Source organism: Lytechinus variegatus, chromosome 6 (assembly GCF_018143015.1).
Source record: "Lytechinus variegatus isolate NC3 chromosome 6, Lvar_3.0, whole genome shotgun sequence".
In the NCBI taxonomy this organism is placed as follows: Eukaryota; Metazoa; Echinodermata; class Echinoidea; order Temnopleuroida; family Toxopneustidae; genus Lytechinus; species Lytechinus variegatus.
This window is the reverse complement of record NC_054745.1, coordinates 23,092,965-23,118,297: the sequence shown is the minus strand read 5'-3', so window position 1 is coordinate 23,118,297 and position 25,333 is coordinate 23,092,965. Positions and strand designations below refer to the sequence as shown.

The following is a 25,333-nucleotide window of genomic DNA, read 5'->3' as shown; positions in this document are numbered from 1 at the left end:
GCAAAAAATACCATCATTCTGAGGATGCAAGTGATGAAATTCCATAAGCGGCCATTTTCTCCTAAGAGAAACATGCTCTGGGTTCATTTGTTTAGAAAAAGGCCACCATGACACCATGGCAACTGACGTCATCGCTTCGGTACTCTATTCTCTTTCTTTCACTTTAAAACCTCTTTAAGATGAGTTGAAATACAAAGACAAGCTTTACAACTTCTTGCATTCTATTGCAGATTTAAATAAAAAGCTTACAACATTCAACACAAAACAAATATAAACATGCATCGACTATAGGTGTATAGGTGCCTGCATAAAGAGGTCTAGAAGTGATTTACACTGGATAAGTTTGATATTGAGGCAATCTTAGCACCAGCTATCAGCCATAACTTGATACAAGTCTGGCATTAAGTATACACCGTTGTGTACATTGTTAAATCACTTGTCAACACTGATTTGACACTATGATGTGCATAAATGTATCCTTGTACACAAGCTGCTTATCTGGCATTTTACATTCTTTTACGAGTCTACAAAAATAAAAATGCTGATATATTGGATACTTCCACATCATGCACCATACTGTAGTAATGTATATTGGCTTGGTCTACATGCAGTTGGTCTTCGATTAAATACCACATGGGCTTAACCCTTATAGAGCTGTGGGGAGCGTTTCATGTAAGGACTTGTATGTTTTATCCAACAAGTCCTGTTTTATCTGACAGTTACTATGGTGACAGTGCTTCTCAGCCAATAAGACTCAAGGAAATATGTCAGATCTAACCACTTGTCGGACAAAAATGTTGATGAAACGGTCCCCTGGCCGCTTATTTGACACCCCCCCCTCCCCATTTCAGGGGAGCATCCAATGAAAAGATTTGTCAGACGTTTTATACTAGAAGTCCCATTTTATCCACCAGTTACCATAGGAACAGTTCTTCTTAGCAAATCAAAATCAAGAGAAGTTGTCAGATCTGGGTCCCATCTTACAAAGAGTTACGATTGATTCAATCGATCTCAACCACATGGAAATCCATCATTGTCATAATTTTTCCTATCAAAATCTCGCACAAAGTTCTTTTGCTGATGGCGGACTGACGTGGCAGACGTGGCTCGTCGGGGCTCCAGAAATTTATGTTTGCTCTTAGACTTTGTTTCGATTTCTCTGTTAAATTGCCTTATCATTATATCACTATGTAAAGTGACAATTATTCTACAAGCAGTCTTCAGTCGTTTTCTCATGTGATAATCAGCTGTAAAGAAGATTTTCATCACTCCTCGTCCCGGTCCTCGTCATGTCTAGGAAGTCGAAGCTACGTGATTCGGGTAGCGGCAAGTCAGCGACCGAGCCACCGCCAGCGCTGGCTGAGCCGCACTCCGATGGCCTCTCGGTGCCTACCAGTGCAGATGCACGTGCAGCGGGCTCTGATTTCGAACAGTTTGTGCGTCGGGGCATAACGGACATAAAATCTAAGCTGGAGAGTTTTGAGTCTGCCCTCGAATTTCAAGCTGCCCAAACGACTGATTTAGAGCACCGTGTAGAGCCGCTTGAGCTGAAGGTCAGTACTCTAGAGAAGAAAATCGAGGATCTTCACATCCTAATGCGTAAATCCGAGGTAGCTGAAAACAAGCTAGAAAGGTTCTCTAGAAGGAATAACATACGTATTGTTGGCCTGAAAGAGGAAAGTGATGAAAACCCTAATGGAAAGGTATCAACCATGTTGTCGCAGCACTTCGGGATGCAGAATCCACGGATTGAGCGTGCCCACCGGGATGGGAATCCTAGCAAAGGAAAACCCAGACCTATGCTCGTCAAGTTCCTATCCTACCAGGACAAACGGCATATCATGTCCCTAAAGCACCAGAAGCTGAAAGATGCCCCTTTCTATATTGTGGATGACCTTACACGGCTGGACAGAGAGGAGAAAAATAAATGGAAGAAAGAGGTCGCTGGAGCATATCTTGCTGGGACATTTCTTCATTTCTCGGCAGGAAAGTGGCGTTTGCATGGAGGAGCACATCAAATTGTCCAAACAATGGATGTATTAGTATACATCATATATAGATAACATTCGAAACAAACATGCATTTTAGATGTTGATACGGCTGGCTTTCCATAGTTTTGGTTGATCGGATCAATGGTAACTTTGTAAGACAGGCCCTGGGGAGCGTTTCATCAACAGTTTTTGTCACATCTGACAACTTTCATTGATTTTGATTGGCGGAGAAACACTGTCGGAAAAAACACGACTTGTCGCACAAAACGTCCGACAATTCCATTCATGCAACGCTCCCCATATCTCAGCGGTCATTTGCGCGATCACAATGATAATTGGCACACACTTCATATATATTGTAATCCCCAAAAGTGAAAAGTTAATTGTACCAGAATCATTCAAATTAATTGATTCATTGTGCAAATTCATTCATCAAATCATTTAGTTTTAAATCTCCAATTATAGATCCATAACTTTAATTCTGGTCTGAACACTCCTTTTTGGATCCTTGTCCAATGTAAATTAATTATGCTGAATAAGATCATAACTTGGCTGTGTATCTTTAAATGTAGTTCAATAACTGCTGAATTTTGGTCTCAGCACACTAGTTAGGTAGGATCCTGATCAAATGTGTATTCAAGAAATAGTGATATCAAAATTTCTTCTCATGTATTTCATTGCTCTATAAATTTCTTATGTATTCATGTATTTTTGTATTGGGTGTTTGGGGTCAATTTGTTTAGGATCCTTACTACAATGTTGTAACAAGTGCAGTACACTTTTTCAAAGTCAAATTTTGCCAAAGTTGACGTGTCGAACAGTTTCTTGAGGTCCGAAAGATTTACCCATGGCAGACTAAAATCCACATTGGAAACACCTATAAGGTACATACTTAGACATATGGTATGGCTGGGAACAAGAAATTACTGACAAGAAAACAAATAAGCAAGTATTCAACATTTCATCTGATGAAATATGAACATGATACAGGAAAGACAGAGCTGACATGGAAAAAAAATGCAAAGCAAGAATGAGCTGACCCGCACTGCATGTGGTCTCTCATTAACTGTGTGTTACAAAGCTAGTCTTTATAAATATACTTGCTCATTTAGAGGTTGCTACATGTATTAAAAGGAGAGTGTACATTTCAGTATGAATAAGCCTATAGTTTGATTTGTATCTTATGGCAGAATTAAAATGTTTTGAGGAGACATTAGATTGTCAGATGCAGGATAGCTCAGTGGCTCTACTGGGCCCGGTTGCAAGGCAACAATGCTCAGCAGCCAATCACAATCGAGGATTTCAGTTGCGGGTGTTGTGTAGCTTCCATGTGAAGAATTATGACATTAATGGCTTTCCATAGCTGAGACCGATTGTATCAATCACAGCTCTTTTGTGAGATGGGGCCCAGACAGTCTAACAAGAATCAACATAAAGTAATTGTGAATCAAGAACAGTGATCAACTTCAGCCTCCTTCAACGATCCCGAATTGAAAAAAAGAAAATAATAATAACTACACTATGGGTGGCATTCTGAGAGCAATGTTTTAGATACACCTAGGTTAATTAAGGATGTGTTCAATGTCAATTTTCAAATCATGATTGAAAACTCCATTCCAAAACGCAAAAAACCCACGATCCGGTGCACCGTTCAGTGTCAAAAATATAATTCCGTTTATCTGTTGATCGTCTTTAGATTTCCAACTTTCGTTAGCGCAGCATTAGTGCTCAGTTCGGCCCATCACAAGCATGGTCAGTTTTGGCACCTGTTTGTGTAGGCTTCCACTGCGAGAGCAAACTGCAAGACGTTTGAAAACGCCATTGTGTTCAATGTCGCATTCGCAATGCTCAAGGTCGTCAATTTGAGCTGATCGCGTTGACAAACGCAACTTTTTCGACGTTAACATTTTCATCTGAATCATGATTTGAAAGACGTTTACTTTTACGACCGGGAATGGTGGACATTGAACACACTCTTCGTTTCTCATTACATCTGTGTTTTGTAATCACGTTTTCAATCCTGATCCATGTTGCCGTTCAAATTCGGAAATCAACATTGAACACAAACTTGCACACTTTTATGGAGGGCCAACTGACGGCTTATTCACCAATTATAAATTATTCTTGTCCTGCTGTAAAAAGCGGTTGAAAAATAGCAGATTTGTGAAAATGGAAGAAAAGGAAAATACAATATGACAAATTTTATTAATTAATTTGTTGATTATAAATTGCCATGAATATGGGATAAATATCATGAAGCCAGCATTCCATAGAAAAGTGGTTTAAAATTCTAGTCCAGACTAGGGTTAAACCTAGATTTAATTATCAGAACACCACCCAATGGCCTGTATTCTGAAGTCAGGTTTAACTTAGACCATGGTCTAACTTTGCTAAAAATTATGGGGAGCCAAAAGATAAAAAATTTTGTTTATAATTTTATTTCTTTAGTTTACTATTTTGTTTCCTTTTGATTTCATAATGAAGAAATATACTTCAGTTATCATTCCAAGACAATTCCGAACAATTTGGGAGTCATATGAGTTAATAGATTGAGTGTGTGCTGTTGGGGATTTGTGGTCCGATTGGCTTTCCATACTTAATCCACAACTTTACACCAGGGTTTAATTTGAACCCGAGTTCAGAATACGGGTATATGGGTCAGCACACTTCTGCCTAGCACTCGGTATGATGTCCCATGATGCCTCGGGATGAAAGCTTGATGCTGATTGGTTGTGTCATCTGGTGTAAGTCATGCCTGTTCTGGGGTCATACTGCGGCACGGACTGGTGATGTATATCAGCATTGTCATCACCCTCCACCTTTCGTCTGTTGAATAAATTGAAAAAAAAATAGAATAAAATGATTAAAGGTCAAGTCCACCTCAGAAAAATGTTGATTTGAATCAATAGAGAAAAATCAGACAAGCACAATGCTGAAAATTTCATCCAAATCAGATGTAAAATAAGAAAGTTATGACATTTCAAAGTTTTGCTTATTTTTAACAAAATACTTATATGAACGAGCCAGTTACATCCAAATAAGAGAGTCGATGACATCTCTCACTCACTATTTCTTTCGTTTTTTATTGTTTTAATTATACAATATTTCAATTTTTACAAATTTGATGATCAGGACCTCCTTGCCTGAAGCACAAAATGTAAAATAATGGAATTCCACGTGTTCAGGGAGGAATGAAACTTCATTTCACATGACAATGACAAGAAAATACAAATATTTCATATAATAAAATACAAAAGAAATAGTAAGTGATGTCATCGACTCTCTCATTTGGATGTAACTGGCTCGTTCATATATCTATTTTGCTAAAAATAAGCGAAACCTTGAAATGTCATAACTTTCTTATTTCACATCCGATTTTGATGACATTTTCAGTGTTATGCTTGTTGATTTTTCTCTTTTTATTCAAATCAAGATTTTGTTGGAGTGGACTTGTCCTTTAATTCTATAAAACGTTACACTTATCCATGTTTGTCGCTCTCCACCCAGGTGTTACATGGGTACCTAATAGGATGTGACCGTCGATGTGATTAGATTGGCATGTGTGCACTGATTAACCATTGCCTGGCTAGGATACTCCCCAGGAAGTGGAGCTGGTGCACTTTATGTGGGCAACAGTGGTGGATCCTATGACCAGAGTAATAATAACTACAATGTAAAGCACTTTAAACCAACAGATGAAGAGCTATATAAATGTATCTATTATTCATTATCATTACCGATACACCACCTTAGGGAAAGTATGGCTCACACCTTTGCGTTTTAGGCTTGCGTTCAGATGCGGATTGCCTGAACCCAATGACACAAGCTAATACGAGTCCAATATGCAGACTAACAAAGAGGCCTTGGATTCTAGTTTGATCTGAACACAACAAAAATCCACCTGAGCAAAGACGAGTGTAAACAAGACTAAATGTGTCAAGGACACACAATAACAAGGAACAAGCATCATCAAGCAGCTCACCCAGGCATTAATGTAGCATTAGTGCTCAATTTACCTCAAATTTGTGGAGCATTGTGGACAAGTGGATTAGTCTAAGGACTTTTACACAGAAGGTCGTGGGTTCAAATCCCAGCGATGGTGTAGTTTCCTTCAGCACGCAATTCATCCGCAATTCAAATTTGTGGAGCATTGTGGACAAGTGGATTAGTCTAAGGACTTTTACACAGAAGGTCGTGGGTTCAAATCCCAGCGATGGTGTAGTTTCCTTCAGCACGCAATTCATCCGGTGTGCGGCAATCGACCCAGGTGAGGTAAATGGGTACCCGGTAGGAATTAATTCTTTAAAATGCGTGTGCGCTGTAAGTAATTATGGCCGCCAAGCTAAAGCCAGGGTAATAGTATCAAAGTCCTTCGGAAGCGCATAGAGACGCGATATTTATAATGTGATATGCGCTATACAAGAACTGTTTATTATTATTATTACCGGTATTTTGAATTTTCTGGCGTTCCTGCGTACAACTGTGTACAAGCTTGTCAGCATAAGCGTGATAGCAAACTAATGTTTCGTTATATAGGATGCAGCAATAGGCTGCATGTTGCTGTTTTAACAAACCAATACACAGCTTAAAACAAAAAGGTGTGATCCATGCTAATGTGCCTAATTGAAAATTAACAAACAACTGAGGTCATGCCCACATTACCATCAGCTTCTCCAACATCATCGTGGACGTTTGCCAATCCTAACATTACAAACCTTAGTTCATTTCATGTTCACACATGGGTTTACAAGTCCAGCTCCCGTAACATAAAGCTTAACAATTGTTCGTTGAGCTGATTTCTGTGGTTAAGTCCATTGACTACTGTGTATAATCAATCACAAAAACAAACTCTGTGATTAATCGTAAAGCTTTATGTTACTGGGGCCAGGCAAGGCAGAAAGCCCACGCTTACTTTCTTTCTTGAGACACAACAGACCCTGGTCAAACTTTTTATACTTCATTCAAATTTTAAATTTGACTCTTATTTCCTTGAGCACTCTACAGAGTGGATTTAGCACTTTACAAGTCTCATTATTATTTCCATACGATTAATTGTCCTAAGAGCCATTTCATATCGAACCTTTAAAAATGAAATACTGACAAACGAACCCGCAATTTTCCATGAACGCAGCAAACAAACATTTATGGGCCGTACCTTTTGGTTCTTTTATCGTGACGTTTTTCAGCCTCGGATTCATTGCCGCTGCTGTCACAGGAGGAGCAAGCGCTGTCATCACTGGAACTAGAGCTGGAGCTATCGGAGGAGCTATCGGACTGGAGACCGCTAGGCTTGGACAGGTCAACATTTTCGGCCATTGCCGCGACCTCTGGCCATTCTCTCTATAACAGCATCACCAAGAGAGAAAGAGATTTGATTACTTAAGGCATTCCCTTATATTTATTACTACTCTCATTATTTTGAATATTGTTATTATCACTGTTGATATTATCACTATTATCATTATAAGTATCATTAGTATTATTATTATCATAATTAACATTATTATTATTTTTATCATCATTATCGTTCCTATTATCATTCTCATTATCACTATCATCATGACTGACATAATAACCACTCATTACCTGAAGGGCTTTGATCCATTTCTTGGAAAGCTTGGGGCGCCCTCTGACGGTCTTGTGCCATACGACGGGAAAGTTTGTCCTGCTGCAGAAGTTCTGAGTGACAGCTATAGTTGTATCGAGGTTTACAACGACATGCCACCAGCCTCCGGGCACAAAGACGGTTTCACCTGGACCTTGAATGATCTCAAGCTAATGAAACAAAAGAAGAATTCAAACAACAATTTGAATGAACGAAGTTCTGAGTGACAAGGATAGATATATCGAAGTTTAAAATGACATGCCACCAGCCTTCTGGCACAAAGACAGTTACACCTGGCCCTATTTCGTGGGATTCTGTTCCAATCAATACCGAAATCTCTACTAAGATTGCCAAACGTGTTGAAATCATTATCAATTTTTTTTTCGTAAATCACCATTATGTCATGGTTGGCCATGCTCTTAAGAACAAATATCTAGTAGCAGTGAGTTTCCTGATAAACAGATGAGAGTCAATTACGAGGCTGTCTCATTTTGACGTTTTATCCTGCATTTGATGACGTAGGTTTGACAAACCATGCGTCCTATTCTCCATATTGGCAATTGCCTTCTTGAAATATCATATCCTTTATATCAAGAAATCGTTGTACCTTGTGAACCAAAGGCAATTCTTGATATCAAGTTGAGGGATAATGAGAAAACGGCTTGTCATATGTATGTCAGCACACACTAGCTGTAACATCCAGGGGGTGTTATTACGCATGACTGTAAGTCGCACACTTTAACTCTATATGAAACACCCACAGAAGTGACAAACTCTTAAGAAAGCATCCTTACTGGTTTAAATTCCTGTGGCCAGGATGGGTCTTGGGTGCGAGGATAGACGTGAGTAAACCACATGATTGCTTCATCCCTCTGCTTTCCTCCGTCATTGATCGATGGCTTGACAAGTTCTTTTGGCGTTTGAGTCGGAAACATACACCATCTACATAAAAAAATGAGAATAAGGATTAACAAAATCTGCCCTAACTCGGCCGGGGTATTTTGGGAGATTATACGGCAGGGGGAGGCCATGCCCCCCTTGAGATCTTATCAATCAGGCACCTGATCGTGCCAAAAAATTGGTACGCACATTGCCTAGGAAATAATCTACAAAACTGTATTGGCATTAATTTCATGAAAATTGCTGATAATTAAGCATGCTAATATGAAAATTCATACTTTTTGCTAAATAAAGCTCAAAATATGCCAATATTTGGTGTAGAAACTTTGTGTTGTTCGTAGCAAATGTACTTGAAAAAAAAATTATGTTAGATAAAACTTACTTATTATTCAATGAAATTTTGGGATGATGTTTATGCAATCACAAACAGTACACGGTCAAATTATTATTTACCTTTTATGACCACGTACGAGAGCATTCCAAGCGCTTGTTCCTAGCGGATCGATGTGGATCCCGGTTCCGGAGCGCTCCGGGCCCATAACGAACCATCGATAAGGTGGACGCTTCTCGTCTCCAGCGAACTGGAAGAGATCGTCTTGAAAGAAGTGCGGCACAACGTAGTCTTCCAGCAACTTCTTTCGCTTCGGATGCTGGGGAAAATAATACGAATGAATATCAATGTTACATACTTTATCGTGTGGAAAGGTCATTGGTTATGTTGGGAATAGAATGTAAATAAAAGATTTCATTTAACTCATTGAAAGTTCAATGTTATGATGACAAAAGGATAATCTTTTTCATGAAGGGTTCTGAAATGGTGTTTTCAATCGGGATTATTACTGAGATTTGGAAAGTGAGGTTATTTTAAAACAAAGGTCTGAAGTGACTTAAGCAAGATATGACATAGTCTTCCAGTGGCTTATTTGCTTCAGATGCAACATCCTCCTGCAAATGGATCCACATTGTTATACACCTAAATCGGGGTGCCTGTTACCAAAAAATGAAATTAAACACAGCTCTTAAAATGAATCATAAGTGTGTTTGGGGACTAGCACTTGAATAATTTTAAGAGATCCTGTTACAAGCAACTTATTCTGCCATGGGCTCTATGTGTAGTACAGTGTAGCACAGGCAATATTTTTCACAACACAATGCCTCAATCTGTAACATTGGAAAAGCTTTAATATTACACTGGAGATTTTCTTAGGCTCTAATTATTTCCAAAGGCTCTTATGAGCACTTTAGGGTGAAATCGCCCCGAGTCCAGTACAATTTTTCTCCCAGGTGTCGCAGATAAAAATTGACTTTTGCAACTGTTTCAGTCATCATATAAAAACTTATTTCTCCCAATTGGTTGAAGGCCCGGCAGCCACTGTGCGGTGCCAGATCAACTTTGCTCTATCCCTTAAATCGTTGAATGCCAAACAGGGTAGCAGCCACTCTCATCTTTTAACGTCTTTTGGGCTTAAACTCCGGAACTCTGGGTATAAGAGATGGACGATCTTATTTTAATGATGGTGCGTTATTATTTTCATGATGGTGCACATTAACAGTAGAAATAAAGATAACTTACGTCAGCAAAGCTACTGTCGAATATATAGAGTGGGCTATCGTCCCTGTTATTATGCATATATTGCACGTAATACTTCATCTTCATCTTGACGGAGTAACCTTCGTCATCTTCGCCGCACTTGAAGCGTTGATTGCGGTATTTCTTGGCAAGCCTCTGAAACAGTAAAGTGACGGTTGAGAATTTTAAGTTTGTGATACCGCTTTCAGTAACTTGCTGATCCGAACCAATCTCGGGCTACGTCATAAAATTTTAAGTATAAAAATGGTGCAGGCTACTTCAGGCATGTGCTATTTTGACGCTGCCTTTATCAGCGCCAGACCAGTACCAGGCCCGAATGTCCAAGTGTTTCAATGGCCAATCGCCAAAGTAGCGCGGGTTCTGCCATAGTTACTGAAAGCAATAGTGCGGACTACTTTAGCAAGGGCCTAGTGTAGAGAAAAACATATTAAACCACCTTGTCTTCCTGATTCTTGTAAATTGAACATTTTACTTACATTTTACTCAAGCAGTATAAAAATAAATGTCCGGCTTGTCTTGCCTACTGTGCAGGCAAGACCAAAACAGGACTGGGGTCCGTTGCAGAAAGAGTTGCGTTCAAACGTAATAAACTAAAGTATAAAAAAATCAATCGCAAGTCCTAAAGGCGCGCTGCTGTTTGGTAATAATAATAATAATAGGCATTTATACAGTGCGTATCAAAAAAAAGTTTACACTTTGAAAAAACCCTGTAAAATTACACATTTGTAATATCCTGAAGATTTTTCCACATTTTAACATTGGTACAGATCCATTTAAGCAAATGACAATTTAACTTTCGAAAAATATTTCCGCTTGAATGAGCACCACTTACTTTTGAAAAGTTAGTGAAAAATGATTTGCGCAGAACTTTGAAATAGTTATGCGAATAAGAGTAGACCTTAATCATGAAGGACACATTGAATTTAGGTAGTAAAATTGATTTGAAGATATCTTTTACCTTTTTTTTACTTGTTTCCTTGCCCAAAACACTTTGAAGATTGCATTTCGCCCCATCCCACTCCCCCAAACACCGAGGGCTTCGAGACGATATTTGCTTTACACTGAGCTGTGATTTACATGAAATGGCTTATGCTTGATTCTCATTTTGTTAATCATGGTCAAGCTTAACAAAAGTGTGGAGAAACAAGTATAAAATGAAAAATGAAATGTAAACCCACTTTAAATGATAAAAACTTAATGAAAAATGATGGAGATGTCTGATATAAACTTTTGTTCAGATTGAGTTATGTCCTCAGATCCAGCTGGCACAAAAAGGGTAAAGGTTGTGCTTACTAAGAGTTGAAATTTTAATTTGGGTGGCAAAATTGTTACAAAATGCTTGAATGTATCCGTTTTATTTCAATTGACTAAAAGTGCAAGGCAAATTTATGAGAAATGTTTTGCAGGGTAGGTTTGATTTCGCCCTTTCCCTTTGACACAACGTGAAAATAAGCATTTCTGCGCAAACAGATTTCTGCGAGCTTTACAAAAATGGACAGTACTCACTCAAGTGTAACATTCTGTCTAAACTTTTACTTTCATTGGATAGATGAGACCCAACCCCAAGATAATATGTGAAAAAATTACCCACATGTTGTATATTTTTTAATTCCCAGGGCTTTTTCAAAGTGTAAACTTTTTTTTGATACGCACTGTATAGTGTCATCTATCGAGAAATATTCTATTCCGAGGCGCGTTGTTATTATTACATGTATTACCCCGGCTTCAGCTCAAGCTGCCTCTCAGCGCTCATGCATTAAAGGAATTAATCCTGCCGGGTACCCATTCACCTCACCTGGGTCGATGCAGCACAATGTGGATAAATTTCTTGCTGAAGGAAATTACGCCATGGCTGGGATTCGAACCCAAGACCCTCTGTTTCAAAGTCAGAAGACTTATCCACTGGGCCACAGTAGAAATCAAGTTACGCATGATTGTTAGAGTTGCAAGTGATTGCAACTCCTTCTGCAAAGGGGCCCAGGATTGAGTTTTTTAACTTTGTAAACATAGAAGAACAGACCACATTGCCAAGAAATCAATGACTTTATGGATATATACATCTACAATTTTTTTCACAAACATGCATTTTATATGTTGACTTTGCTGGCTTCCCATACTTGTGGTTGATCAGATCAATCACAACTCTTTGTAAGACAGAGCCCTGGTGCGACAGCCATTCAAATCATGCCTAGATCGCGATATTAAAAACTAATATGGGCCCCGTCTTACACAGATTTAGGATTGATCCCATCAACCTCAACTATATGGAAATCCATCAAAGCCATAATTTTTTCCTCAGGAAATTTGCACAATGCAGGGAATAATTTTGCTTTACAAATTTGAATAGCATTTTTATAAGAGAAAAGCTCTCAACAATTAACAGTCCTATGTAAAAATATGCTATACAAAAGACTCTAGGCATAGCAGTCTTTCAAAAAATGTGGAGCAAGTTGCGATGCAACTCCCCTGGGGAGTGTTTCATCAATATTTTCATCCAACAAGTTGTCAGATCTGACATCTTTCCCTGATTTTGATTGGCTGAGAGACACTGTTACTATGGTAACTGTCAGATAAAATGGGACTTGTCGGATAAAACTTCTGACAAGTCCTTTCATGAAACGCCCCCCTGGAACATTATTCCCTGCAATGTCTTTGTAAACACAGAGGAGCATGCTGAATCATCGAGACAACAATGAAAATATAAAGTTCATAAATATATGTTGGCGTTGTGTTGGCTTTCCAACGTTGTGGTTGATTGGATCGTTTGTATTTCTTTGTGAGGAAGGGGCAGAGGACTCACCCTCACTGTCCATTTCTTCTGCGCCAGCCACGTATCCTGATCCTTCACGATAACACAGGGGTGTCCAGGCTTCTCAAATAGTTCGATGAACTCGTCCGTCGTCACCGAGTTCACGTCCACCCTGTGGCAATTGTCTTTGGCTTTCAATTCTTCGATGCGCGGCCGGAAAGTGTCGCAGAATTGAAAACGCTCCCAGTCACCCAAGTCTCGCAGTTCTGTTGTTTTTCAAAAAGAAAAAAAATAATAGTAATAATATAGGATTTACATAGCGCATGTATTGACCTTGTTAGGTGCTCGAGGAACTCCTATATTAGTTACCCCAAGAGAGCACCGGGATCGGTAGACTAGCTTACTCGAACTAAAATAATAATAACATAGGATTTATAAAGTGCATGTATCGACCTTGCAGAAAGAGTTACATTTAAACGCAAGTCAAAAAAATAAATCGCAAGTCCCAAATGCGCGCTGTTGATTGGTTGAAATCAACTTGCGCATGATTTTTAGAGTTGCGATTGATTGCAACTCTTTCTACAACGGGCCCCTGATGAGCTAGTCTACTGGATCTGGTGCTAACAGCTCTTTTTTTATTGAGGAATTCCTTCCTGCCAATACCCATTCACCTCCTCTGGGTTGAGTGCAGCACAACGTGTGTAAATTTCTTGCTCAAGGAAAACATGCCATGGCTGGGAATCGTACCCATTTCCCTCGGATTGAGAGACTAGAATCTTATTAAACCACTAGACCACGACAAAAGGAATGATGATAGCTTATTCATATTTGATTAATTGGATTGTTGAGGACTGTTGGATCTGCTGGGTTCCCAGCATTCAAGAAAACAAACTGCGACAAACCCTGCGATACGAGTCAGATGAAATTATTTTTTACTGATAATACCCCTTGTAAATACATAACATGTACATGTTGTATTTTAAGATACTACTTGTTACATTTAAAGAGAAATACCAGTAGTTGCAGTAAACACTGATTTCACAAGAAAGTCTGTAAAACCAGGCTTAATTGTCAGTATATCATCAAGTCTAGATCTGGTACAATTACATAAACTGAACTTTGTGAAATCTTGAAATCTACGCTGTTCACACTGAAGATCACCAACACAGATAGGCACACATGGGACAGTGTATTATTATTGCTGGCATAAAGACCCGACGGAAGTGACCCAATCTGCGCTTATTTTGCTTATTTCTCAGCAATTACACAATTTCTTCCAGAATCCTTTGGGACAAATTTTTTGTTCATACAAACAGACACTTGGGTCATTAGAACTGTAAAATGTCATTTTGAGATCGTTACTAGAACTGGAATTTATCTTTAAGTGTTAACAACTTCATGGTATGCACATGTCTAAAGCAGGCAGGATGACCACACGTCCCTTATTTTGATTCTTTGTCCTGGCAAACCCTTCTTGGGACGCCTATTTGTCTCGTATTTCAGAATATTGAACAAAATGTAGTTAATTATACATTTAAAAGTGACAAATTTTTATCAAATAACCAACAGATGGCGAAGCATAGAAAACAATAAAGTTGATAACTGTAAATTTTTGCAAGTTCTGCTGTGATTTTCTTCCTAACCCAATACATTGCATATGAACTGGCCTTCTGCCTGTGTGTGGCAGGCTACTAACTATTATAGATAGGCATGTAGGATCGGAGCAGATTCTCAAAGGTGCAAACAATCTCACATGATAGTTTTTCCACCACAATAATCACAAAATCGGCGGGAAATTTTTGTAATTATATCATGGATTCTCAGATTACAGATTTGGAGATGTAACCGGAGGAACAAGTTATTGAGTTTGCATGGATTCAGCTTTCATTTTGAGTCTTTTTGTGTATGATGCCACTTTGTTTCATCTAATTTTTAAGTTTGGCAATTTTTCACTTTATATTTTTAAAACATTTTAGTTTTTGAAAATTTTAAAAATATATTAAAAAAACACCAAATATCATTTTGAGTTTCGTTAGATTGGATTTTTTGTTTGCTTGAGGTTCAAACTTTTTTCCTCTTTCCTTCTTTCTTTCTTTCTTCCTTCCTTCCTTCCTTCCTTTCTTACTTACTTTCTTTTCTTTCTTCATCCTTCTATCCTTCCTGCTTGCCTTTTTTTGTTATATCTATCTTTATTTCCTATCTTTCTTTCCTAAACCTTTCTCTCTCCCTGCTTATTTTTCTTTTTCTATCTCTGGCTTCTTTATTTAATTTTTTTTATATCCTTCATTCTTTCTTTCCTTAAACTTTTCTTTGCTTTCTTCTCCCTCCCTCTCCTTTTTTTTTGTTCTTCTCTCCTTCCATTATTTGTTTTTTCATTCTCTCCCCCTTTCCTCTCTTTTACTTAGTATTTTCCCCTTCTAATTCTTTTCCCCTATTCTTTCTTTGAATTCTCTTTCCCTTCCTTCACCATTCCTTCCTGTTTTTCTTTTTTCTTACTTTGTTTCTTTCTTTCAAATAATGAAACATTTTCTTTCTTTCCTTCATTCTTTCTTTCCTTGCCTTTTCTTATTTTTCCCCCTCTCCCCATCATTTTGTCTTTCACACATTTATTCATCTTCCCTTCCTTTTTTTCTATATTCATTTCAAAGAATGACAGAATCTTTTTCTCTCTTCTATTCTTTCTTTCATCCTTCATTTATTCTACATGTAACTTTCTTTTATATTTTCCCCTTCACTTTGTCTTCCAAATTCCTCTCTTTTCTTTCATCTTTTCTCTCTCTCCTTCATTTTCGTTTACCCTTCCTTCCGATTCTTTATATTTTTCACAAGTCTATAACACTGTGTAGCTTCTTTGATCTTTGTCGATTGTCCGGTAGATTTCATTTTGTGAAATCTGGTCACCCTGAAAAGCAGGCAAGTCTCCAAGCAAGACATCAAAATAACAACTTACTTAGCCTAGGCCTACACTTTCACTTGTAAGTTACAAGTGAAAGTGAAGCTAAGTAACTAAGTAAGATATTCTAATTTGTTCAAATCTAGTCTAAGACTCGAGTCCAACGTTAGACCGAGTTCTTATTGTTTGTAAACAAAGTGCATAGCTAGCATGCAAATGGAAGAATATCTCAAATATGAAAGACCAAAAAAAATCCTCGAGAGGGATCGATGTCTTTCTTGGACTTGGACGCCGCTTCCGCTGCATGCGCCGCCGGGAAGGCGGCAAGCTGGCGCAGGCCAGTCGGGCGCGGTCTGCGCATGATTGGTGCCTGGCAGCACGCACAGTGAAGTGACTGTAAAAAAAAAGATAAGATATTTTTAATAAAATTATATATTTACCTGGTCTAGCTGCCTTTTTGGCTTCCCAAACAGTTCTGCGTGTTCTCTTATCCATCTCCCGAATAAGTAAAATATGGAGTCTAAGTACTTTCACTCTCAAACAGAAATTTTTAACTCTATTTTGAGCAAAATTTTATATGCGAACTCGCAAGCAGAAAGATCAAAGAAAAAACACAAGATACGAGGGGTGCCTTTGCTATATGTTTCACAGAACTAGATGAGCCGATAATGGGACAGGCCCCTAGGTAAAAATTTGAACAAAGTCAATGAAATAGGACCAGTGAATGAAAGTGATGTAAAAATCATATCATAGATTAATCTATAGCATCAAAACTTTGTGATTTTTATGGTGTTTCTTTTCTTTCACTAGTAACCTCATAAGTAAAAATGGTATACTTCGAAAAATAGTGTTAGCACCCTGTATGCTTCCCGCACGTACGCAACGCAGTTGGCGCTCTTTCAATTAAGAAAACGGCGCGACATTGCATAATGGGCGAAGGATTCCTCATGTACTCGAGAGCATTCAAGGTGAAGATCGACCCAGTGTTTCCATGCACTTGAAAGGAAATTTCCCGAATTTCGGGAAATCCGGATCATTTTCAGGCAATTTTCGGGAAGTGAAAAAATGCCAGGAAATTCAGGGCAATCGGCTTAATACATTTAAACTGCAATAGCAACTTTCAATATTAATTGTTTTCCCCATACGTGTAGGCCTACATATAGCTCAAAATTTTCTGCTCGCGCTAGCATTTTTTTGTTTTATTTTGGTTATTATTATTAAAAAGTGCATAACACAGGGGAAGGCGGAAGGTAGGCTAGTTTCGTTTGGGGGGGGGGGGCAAAAGCTAAAAAAAGGCATTTTGGTGCAAACAGATAATTCCATCATGAGATAATTCTGTGTGAAGAAGTTGTGTGCTGTGTATAGTAATTAGGTTGAATTAGCAAAGTTTTTGTTTTGTTTTTTAATATATTTCAGTTTTATTTTTCGCGAGCGAGCGGTTTGGAAATTTTTCAAATCTGTAGATGTAAAACTAGCTTTTTGGGAGCTACTGTTAAAAGGGCATCCTTGCGAGAGGTTGCGAGCGCGAATCACGAGCTCAAACGTTTGTATATGGACATAAAAGTAATTGTAATCATGAAAAAGGCTGCATGAATCAAACTAAAGATTTAACGCGAGCTAGCGCGAAGCACGAGCTAAATTTTTAATGTTCTGACCAGAAAAGGAACATTTGAGACTGCGTTTAGTAACTCATGAATAAGATATATATAAGCGCGAGATGAATATTTGTGATATTCTAAATACAAAACTGGTATACACATTTTATTTAACCAGGAACAGAATGACTACCTTAAATAATTGTTGCGAGCGGAAAACACGAGCCCAATATTCAAAGCTGAATACTGGACATTCTAAGCATATTTGTATGAACAGGATTAGTATCTTACCATTGACTTGATGCGAGCGCGAAGCGCCACCAAGAAAATTGTGACTCGCCTGCGTGAAACTGGATATTCTAAGCACTGTTGTAACAGGAACATAAAGAGTACCTTACAAACAATAGGCCTAATTCATGCGAGTGTCAAACGTGTATAGGCGGATCCAGGGGGGCCCGAGCCCCCCCCCCCCCCCCTATTGGTGGAGCAAAAAAAAGGGACAAAAGGGAGGGAAAGAACAGGGGGGGGGGGAGAGAAGGAAGACGAGTGAGGAAATAAGTTGAAGGAAAGACTTGGAAAATAAACAAAATCTTTCATGTAATCAAGGAGGTTTCAAATGAGATGGAGTAACAGCAAATAAAATCTCTTTGAACAAGGTTAAAAGCCACCAGCAGAGAGTATGTCAGGCATGCACTAATTTGCTCAACATCTCTTGCAATAATGTAGACACATGATTCCCGCATGACTCCGCAGCTTTAGGTCATGAGGGAAATAAGCTTTTGTGAATTACTTTTTTTTGCCGCATCTCGGTCTGGGTCAGTGGCGTAACTACGGGGGGGCATGGGGGGGCACGTGCCCCCCCCCCCAATCGGCTGGCCAAAAAAAAAAAAAAACCGGGGAAAAGGAGAAAAAGAGGGAAAAGGGAAGAGAAACGTAATGGGGGAAAGAAGAAATTGTTGTTTATCATAGTGTTATATTATGTTATATAACATAAGAAGCATTTTTCACAACTTTATGAAACATTATTTGCTAATTGTGTCTTCATTGTTCCTGGTGCTCGCATAGACTTTTTAACGAGACATATAAAACTGCTGTACTAAAGCCTCCCGTTTTCAAATCAATATACAACAAAATAATATATTTCCTCGCAATTAGAGTTATTATTGTTTTAAGTAGTGATATATTCCTCTTTTTCATGACTACTGAAAGTTATTACCCAATTTTAAAGTCTTAATATAAAACATTTCCTGTCCGTGCTAACGTTCGCATTAGTGAATTGGTGAGATTTCTGCTCTTCATGAACTCCTAAAATCAGTCCTTAAAATGTCAATTTTTCTGATCTCCATATCAAAAAATTTTAGCTCGTGCTTCGCGCTCGCATCATTTGGTTAGTGAAATACGTGGGGTCTTAGTGAATTCCTACAAACAAGCCTTGCAATGCCCCTCTTCATGTCTGAATTTCCTAGATTTTCAGCTTGCGCTTCGCGCTCGCAGTATTTCATTAGTGAGATGCGATGATAATCATGATTACAATAACTTCAAAAAGTGCTCCATGTGTTTAGATGCAATTCTAACAAAATCAGCAAGCGCTTGGCACTCGCATTAGATGACTATGGTGAGATATGTATACTCTGACTTAAAGGAGAATGAAACCATTGGAACAAGATAGCTTGTGTGAAAACAGAAAAATCAAAGAAACAGATCAACAAAAATTTGAGAAAAATCGGACAAATAATGAGAAAGTTATGAGCATTTGAATATTGCGATCACTATTGCTATGGAGATAGCAAATTGGCAATGCGACAAAGATGTGTGATGTCACTGATGAACAACTCTCCCCATTACTTTAGTATATATTCACTTGAATTGCCTCTTTTATCACATCTATCCATAGATCATGTGTTCTTTCTACATGAGGGCATGTAATACATATTTTTTAAGAATACATAATGGATAAAGAGCTTGTATTATCGTAAGAAAAAGCAAAAAGAGACATTTTGAGGGTATTTTATAGTCCACAAAAGGGAAAGTTGTTCATCAGTGACATCACACATCCTTGTCGCATTGCCAATGTGAGGATCTCCATAGCATTAGTGATTGAAATATTCAAATGCTCATAACTTTCTCATTATTTGTCCGATTTTTCTAAAACTTTCTTTATTCCTATTCTTAGATTTTTCTGTTTCTACATAAGCCTATTTGTTCCAAAGGTTTCATTCCCCTTTAATGGATTCGTAACTATAGTCCTTCAAATATCCATGTTTTGGGGTCAATATATACAAAAATTTCAGCTCGCGCTTCGCGCTCGCATCATTTGGTTAGTCAAATACGTAGGGTCTTAGAGAATTCCTAAAAACAGAATGCCCCTCTTTAGGTCTATTTCCTAAATGTTCAGCTCGCGCTTTTGCGCTTGCAGTATTTGATTAGTAAGATACGTATGATAATCATGATTACATGACTACAAAAGGTGCTTCATGACTGTGTTTAGATGTAATTCAAACAAAATCAGCAAAGGATGGCACTAGCATTAGATGACTATGGTGAGATATGTATACTCTTAATGGATTCTAAAACATAATCCTTAAAAATTTCCTTTTTTGTCAGTATATACAAAAATTTTAGCTCGCGCTTCGCGCTGGCATTGTTTGTTTAACGAGACAGTTAAGTATCATGATTACAAAACAATTTGCTTACGATGTCAAATTTTAGCCCTCAATATCAAAAATTTTTAGCTCGCGCTTCGCGCTCGCATTATTTAATCAGTGAGATACATATTCGTTTGATGGCACTGCATGTCCTTAAAATATCTCTATTAGGTCAGTATACCTGACAACTAAGCGCGCTTAGCGCGCTCCCTAAGTGACCCGAATTTTTTGCTGGTGCCCCCCAATGCCGTGACCCACGGTACGCCACTGGTCTGGGTATATATATAGTACATAATTCGGAGGCATTATGTCCTGAAATATGACTCAAATTTGCTCGACTCGGCATGTGCGGGCACTCATCTGGCATAGTAATGAACAACATTTTACAGACCACACTTGAAATTTTCATTCGCCTCAAACGATCGGAAAAGTGTTAAAATCTGAATTCAGTAAAGGTCAAATTCTTCTTTTTTGACTAATTAAAGGTTGATTGATATAATCTGGGCAAATATCTCGTCGTAATAGTGCTTGGTTATTGATGTGTTGTCATGCATTCAAATTTCAGTTTATGTATTAATATTAAACATGGAAAATTGATAAAAATTGATATTCGTAAAATTTCACCCCTCTGCTTTCTTCACTGAAACTTGCGGCTTCGAAGGCGGACATCAAAAATGAGGGAGTCAAAAGGGGCTTAAGCTTTCGATCCTACGGCAGAATCTTCTTCGGAGGCAAAATGACGTTTCTTTAGAAAATGCACAGCTTCTTGAATTTGTTGCCTGTTGGAACTCCAGTCATAAAATCTTCTTAATGTCACTATATAAAATTTTTGCACGCGCTTAGCGCTCGCATTTGCTTGTTATCCATGCCATGCATTTATCTTCCACACTTTCAGCGATTTTCCTACTATTAACGTTCCTTTGATTCGAATGATCATTTACCAAGTTCACATTGTATTACGTTATGTACATTATTTACGTATTCGAGAGATCAGCGTCCAGCAAGCCAAGCTTCTCAGCTTTTCTCTCTTTTCATTTCATTTCATGCATGCATGTACGCATAGTAAGTCGACTATAAATTCTTCTTTTCCAAGGGGGATCCACAATTTTACAAGCTTTGCTTTTTAGTGGATCCCCCTCATTTCCATATCCATTTATGCTCTATATATTATACTGTTTTTTTACGAAGTAAGAATGCCCTTCTGTAAAATTGTATTTGATTTGTATTGTTTTATATTACTTTGTATTATGTTTTGAATGGAAATGAAATAAAATTTTTATGATTCATCCCATTTGATTAACTCATCTATTCGTGTTTTGGGGCTAATCTTTCCCTTACGCATTGCTTTTTGGCAGAAGTTCTATGGAAAATGCATTTTTTTTCACACAAACTTTGAGACACTCTGTATTCATTCCCCCATTGCTCGAGAATAAATGGGCAGTCAACGACGGGGTTAAAGATTTATTGAAGAATGGAATGTATATTTCATGAAAATGAAAGCCATTTCCCCATTGGATGTTATCTTCAATACGTGTTTTTTAGATGAAGTCAGTTATCGAATAGGCTCTCCTGGCATTTGAGGTCTCTATCGGTGACGTCACTCAGGATCGTCATGCCTGGACCATCGGCCAGGCAGGGGTCGCAATGGTATATGATTTATGCATAATGCACTCGATATATACAATAATCTTGTCCTCCCGTTCAAATGAATGTGAAACTCATATAATTTCCATCAGAGCATTCAACATGAGTACTGTAGTACACATTTCTTTGTTATAAGTGAATTAAAGTCCCTCCAGTGAGTTTGCCTCACCCCATTGTGAAAATGTATCACCCCTAAGTTGTAACACAGTCAGCTGTTTGCACTCAGGGTCACTCCGTGACCTGTGTGTGCGTTCAAGAGTTGTACACGATTTTCTGTCTCATTTAGGCAGAAATCTTTCATAATGTATCATCTTTTATCCAATATTCCGCCCCCACCCTCAAAATTTTTGGCTCATTACGGAACTGGGTTCTATATTGTGTGTATAGAAAAGAAGTGTAACATTTTTTGAAAAAATTGAGAACGTTTGTAAAATTCCAAGATATTTTGTAAAATTCCAGAAAATTTCGGAGTAAATTCCAAGAGACTAACCATCCAGGGGGGGGGGGGGGGCAGTCAAATATATTGTTGTGCACATGCATGACCAAAAAGTGTTTAAAGAGGTATTTTTCAGTTTTGGACGCGGACAGCGTGTGCCCTCGTTATCAAAAACACCGATTCTCAAAAAAGGGGTGCTTTTGATAAACTGGCCAATGGTCAATCGCGGGGTCAACGTATATGTAGGGTTTGTTTGTTTCAAAGCTTTTTCTTTTAAAGACTAACCACAGTCATGTGTAATGTTATGTAGTATGAATATAACTTCCTGTTATCCTTTCAGTCATTCACCCTCACTTGTTTACAAACTCCCCCAATGTCATCTAAGAATCCCAAAACCCCCAATACCATTTAACTGCTAAGCCTTGACCATTAAGAGACCAACCCTCAGTGACGTCAGCTAACTTCATGGAAGAAGTATGACTCACACTCCAGCCCCAGTCACTTGCACAGAGCATCACCACACCCCTTGTACCAGAGAAAGTTTGATAGACAGTGACCTGTAGACCAATCAGAATAAGTTTAGATCACTCCCACCTTTAATAGTTACACCCCAAAACAAATGATATAAATAAGACTTCTTGATTATTAAGAAGAGAGAACACCAACGATAGAAGACTAGACCCACACTCATCCAGATAGACTGACTGACTTCAAGACTTAGACGTCCATCGAATATTATAATAACTTCACTCCGAATCTTAATCTTTAATATACTTCGAAACTATTATATTCATCGTCTCCTGTTATATCTGAATCTTCATGTACTTCGAACTGTAGCTGAATATTGATAATTAAATAAATTGTGATTTGAACTGTATAACTTTCTGCAAAGTTTCTTCATTACGCTTCAATAATCACCGATCCCATTCCCCAACACGACATGGTGGAGAACCGGCTTTAATACGATACATCAAGAGTGCAAGATTAACAAATTGCAGAGCCAAAAAGCTGACGACTTTGCCAACCAGCTACAAAATTTGCAAACGAACTCGTAACATCATATTTTAAAATTGAATCTGTGAGCAGAGTACTTCAAATTACAGCAACATAAACTCAACATAAACTCGAGTCGAAAAAAAAAGGAAGAACAGAAGAAATATACAGACGAATAGATCAGACGGACAGAACAGACGGATAGAGCAGACGGAAGACTCAGACGGAGGATACAGACGGAAGGAAAGAGCATACTTCAAAGACAACGACGATTTCAAGCCTAAAACGAAGACACCTATACACCGACGATTGCCATCGCATCGAGTGACTATCGACTTAACCCTTAATTAACTAAATAAATGACTCTGACCCTTTCGCTGAATTGTGCATTGTTTAATTAATTTTGGAAGACATATTTCGGTAAGTGAAACCATTTCTCTTATTGTTCCACTGGTGAAAGAGAGTGAGTGAGAGATTGAGTTTTCAGATTGTTTATTTGCCCAGCAACAAGTAATTTTCAAACGTTTTCTGTTCGTTTTGCCGAATCGTGATTAAATAGTAATTTAACTGTCAGGATTACTGTTAATTAGAAGTTTATCAATATTTTATATTTTACGGTTCAATTCTGATAACCGAATTTGATTTTTATCACTTTAATTAATTACCCTATATAATCATGACTTCAACCAACAACTCCCGACAAACCCTGCGACAGACTGACTTTCTACCATCCCGTTTCTCGGGTGATAAACTTGATAGGGACAACTCGACTGCGCACTTCTTGACTTTCGACGACTATCTAGATGCGCATGACATTGACAAAGCTGACCCCGACCAATTCCAGACAATACTGCGAACGTTTAGACGGACTTTACAAGGGCAGGCGCGACTTTGGATTGACGGACTTCAATTCAATACATATAGCGACCTGAAGGATGGGTTCATAAGACGGTTTAGTCCCGCTAAATCGTCATATAGCCATGTGACCGACTTTAAAAATATGACTATGACAAATAACGAGAGCGCAGACGCGTACTTGCAAAGGTTGAGAACAACAGCAGCCTACATCGACTATGGGGAAACCCAAATTAGGCATAAGTTGTTGGATTCTTTGCCGTCGGACTGCCGCGCGACCATACTTATGACCGCCCCTGACCTGACCTCAGAAGAAATAGCGGCGAAAGCCCAACTTTTTCTAGACCTCAACCATAGACAGACTAGGCCGACCAAGGAGTTATCTTTCTCTGCTCAAGAGGAAATAGATCAATTGAAGGAGCAAATACATTACTTAAACCTCAAGACAGACAGAGACAATGATAAAAGGCCAAAATCCCCCACCCAACGACCCCCAACCCCACGACAACGCAGTGCTAGTCGTAGTGCCAGTCGCAGCGTAAGCAGCGAAAGACGACGTGACATCAGTAACGATAGACGGGACGATCGGCGCAATGACATGCAAAACAGACGCGGTAGGAGCCCATATCGATCGGACGGACGGACAAACCGACCGCCAACACGCAGACTTACATGTAACTACTGTGGCATTCCTGGCCATATCTGGCGAGAATGTCGAAAAAGACTTAGGGACATGACGACCCCACCACCCCCCTTCCCTGACTATAATGACTACTATGCCCCTGCATACGGTAGTTATGCCAACAACCAATACTACCCACCACACCAACAGCAGCCCCAATATCACCAGCCCCGCTACCAACAACCCCAAAATCAACCACGCCCACAGGATTTTTAAGACGGGAGAGAGCCAATAGCGCTCATTGTTCTTTCTCCCCGACTAAGAATAGGCCTGACAATGACATGACTTCTACTCATTTAGGGATTGACGAAGTTGACTTACAATTAACGGAACGCAACTTTACTAAGGGACGACTACCTGATAGGGCAACTGCATTAATTCTTTTTGACAGTGGTGCATCCAAATCCATTATATCCGGACGACTATTGAAATCCTCTCCCTATCTCTCTAAATTGACACCAACCAAAGTATCCCCAGTTAGATTCAAGTTAGGCAATGGACAATTTCTGACATCAGACAAGGCGGTAAAATTTCGACTGGAAATTCAGGGACACAAATTTGAAATCACAGCACTAATCGCCACCAATCTTGTAGGCGTAGACCTAATATTAGGCACTAACACGCTTTCTGATTTAGATGGAACACTCCACTTCAGAAATAACAGGTTTAGGATCAAGTCAAAACACATTTCCTTTGCCCCACCGAATACAGTGACAGTTTCCCCAGGTGAGTCAACATTCCTGACTTTGCAAGG

General features: G+C 38.7%; 2 protein-coding genes and 1 long non-coding RNA gene across 3 annotated transcripts; 1 reads left to right on the top strand and 2 right to left on the bottom strand.

Annotated features, from left to right (window-relative positions):
* Nucleotides 1-214: 214 nt before the first annotated feature.
* Nucleotides 215-949, bottom strand: LOC121417235. Its single transcript, XR_005970327.1, has 2 exons — nucleotides 631-949; nucleotides 215-595 (listed from the first exon to the last, which is right to left on the bottom strand). It is a non-coding gene; the product is annotated as an uncharacterized LOC121417235 (long non-coding RNA).
* A 3,473-nt stretch (nucleotides 950-4,422) lies between these two features.
* Nucleotides 4,423-16,338, bottom strand: LOC121417234 (bifunctional arginine demethylase and lysyl-hydroxylase JMJD6-like). The gene is made up of 8 exons (XM_041610864.1): nucleotides 16,170-16,338; nucleotides 12,888-13,102; nucleotides 10,070-10,222; nucleotides 8,950-9,146; nucleotides 8,391-8,538; nucleotides 7,578-7,766; nucleotides 7,147-7,331; nucleotides 4,423-4,817 (listed from the first exon to the last, which is right to left on the bottom strand). The coding sequence occupies exons 1-8, from the start codon at nucleotides 16,222-16,224 to the stop codon at nucleotides 4,727-4,729; spliced, it is 1,233 nt and encodes a 410-aa protein (XP_041466798.1). The 5' UTR covers nucleotides 16,225-16,338; the 3' UTR covers nucleotides 4,423-4,726.
* Nucleotides 16,339-22,347: 6,009 nt separating this feature from the next.
* On the top strand, nucleotides 22,348-24,807 carry LOC121417233. The gene has a single exon (XM_041610863.1). It carries the CDS (start codon nucleotides 23,719-23,721, stop codon nucleotides 24,793-24,795), a length of 1,077 nt encoding a protein of 358 aa, XP_041466797.1. The 5' UTR covers nucleotides 22,348-23,718; the 3' UTR covers nucleotides 24,796-24,807.
* Nucleotides 24,808-25,333: the final 526 nt, after the last annotated feature.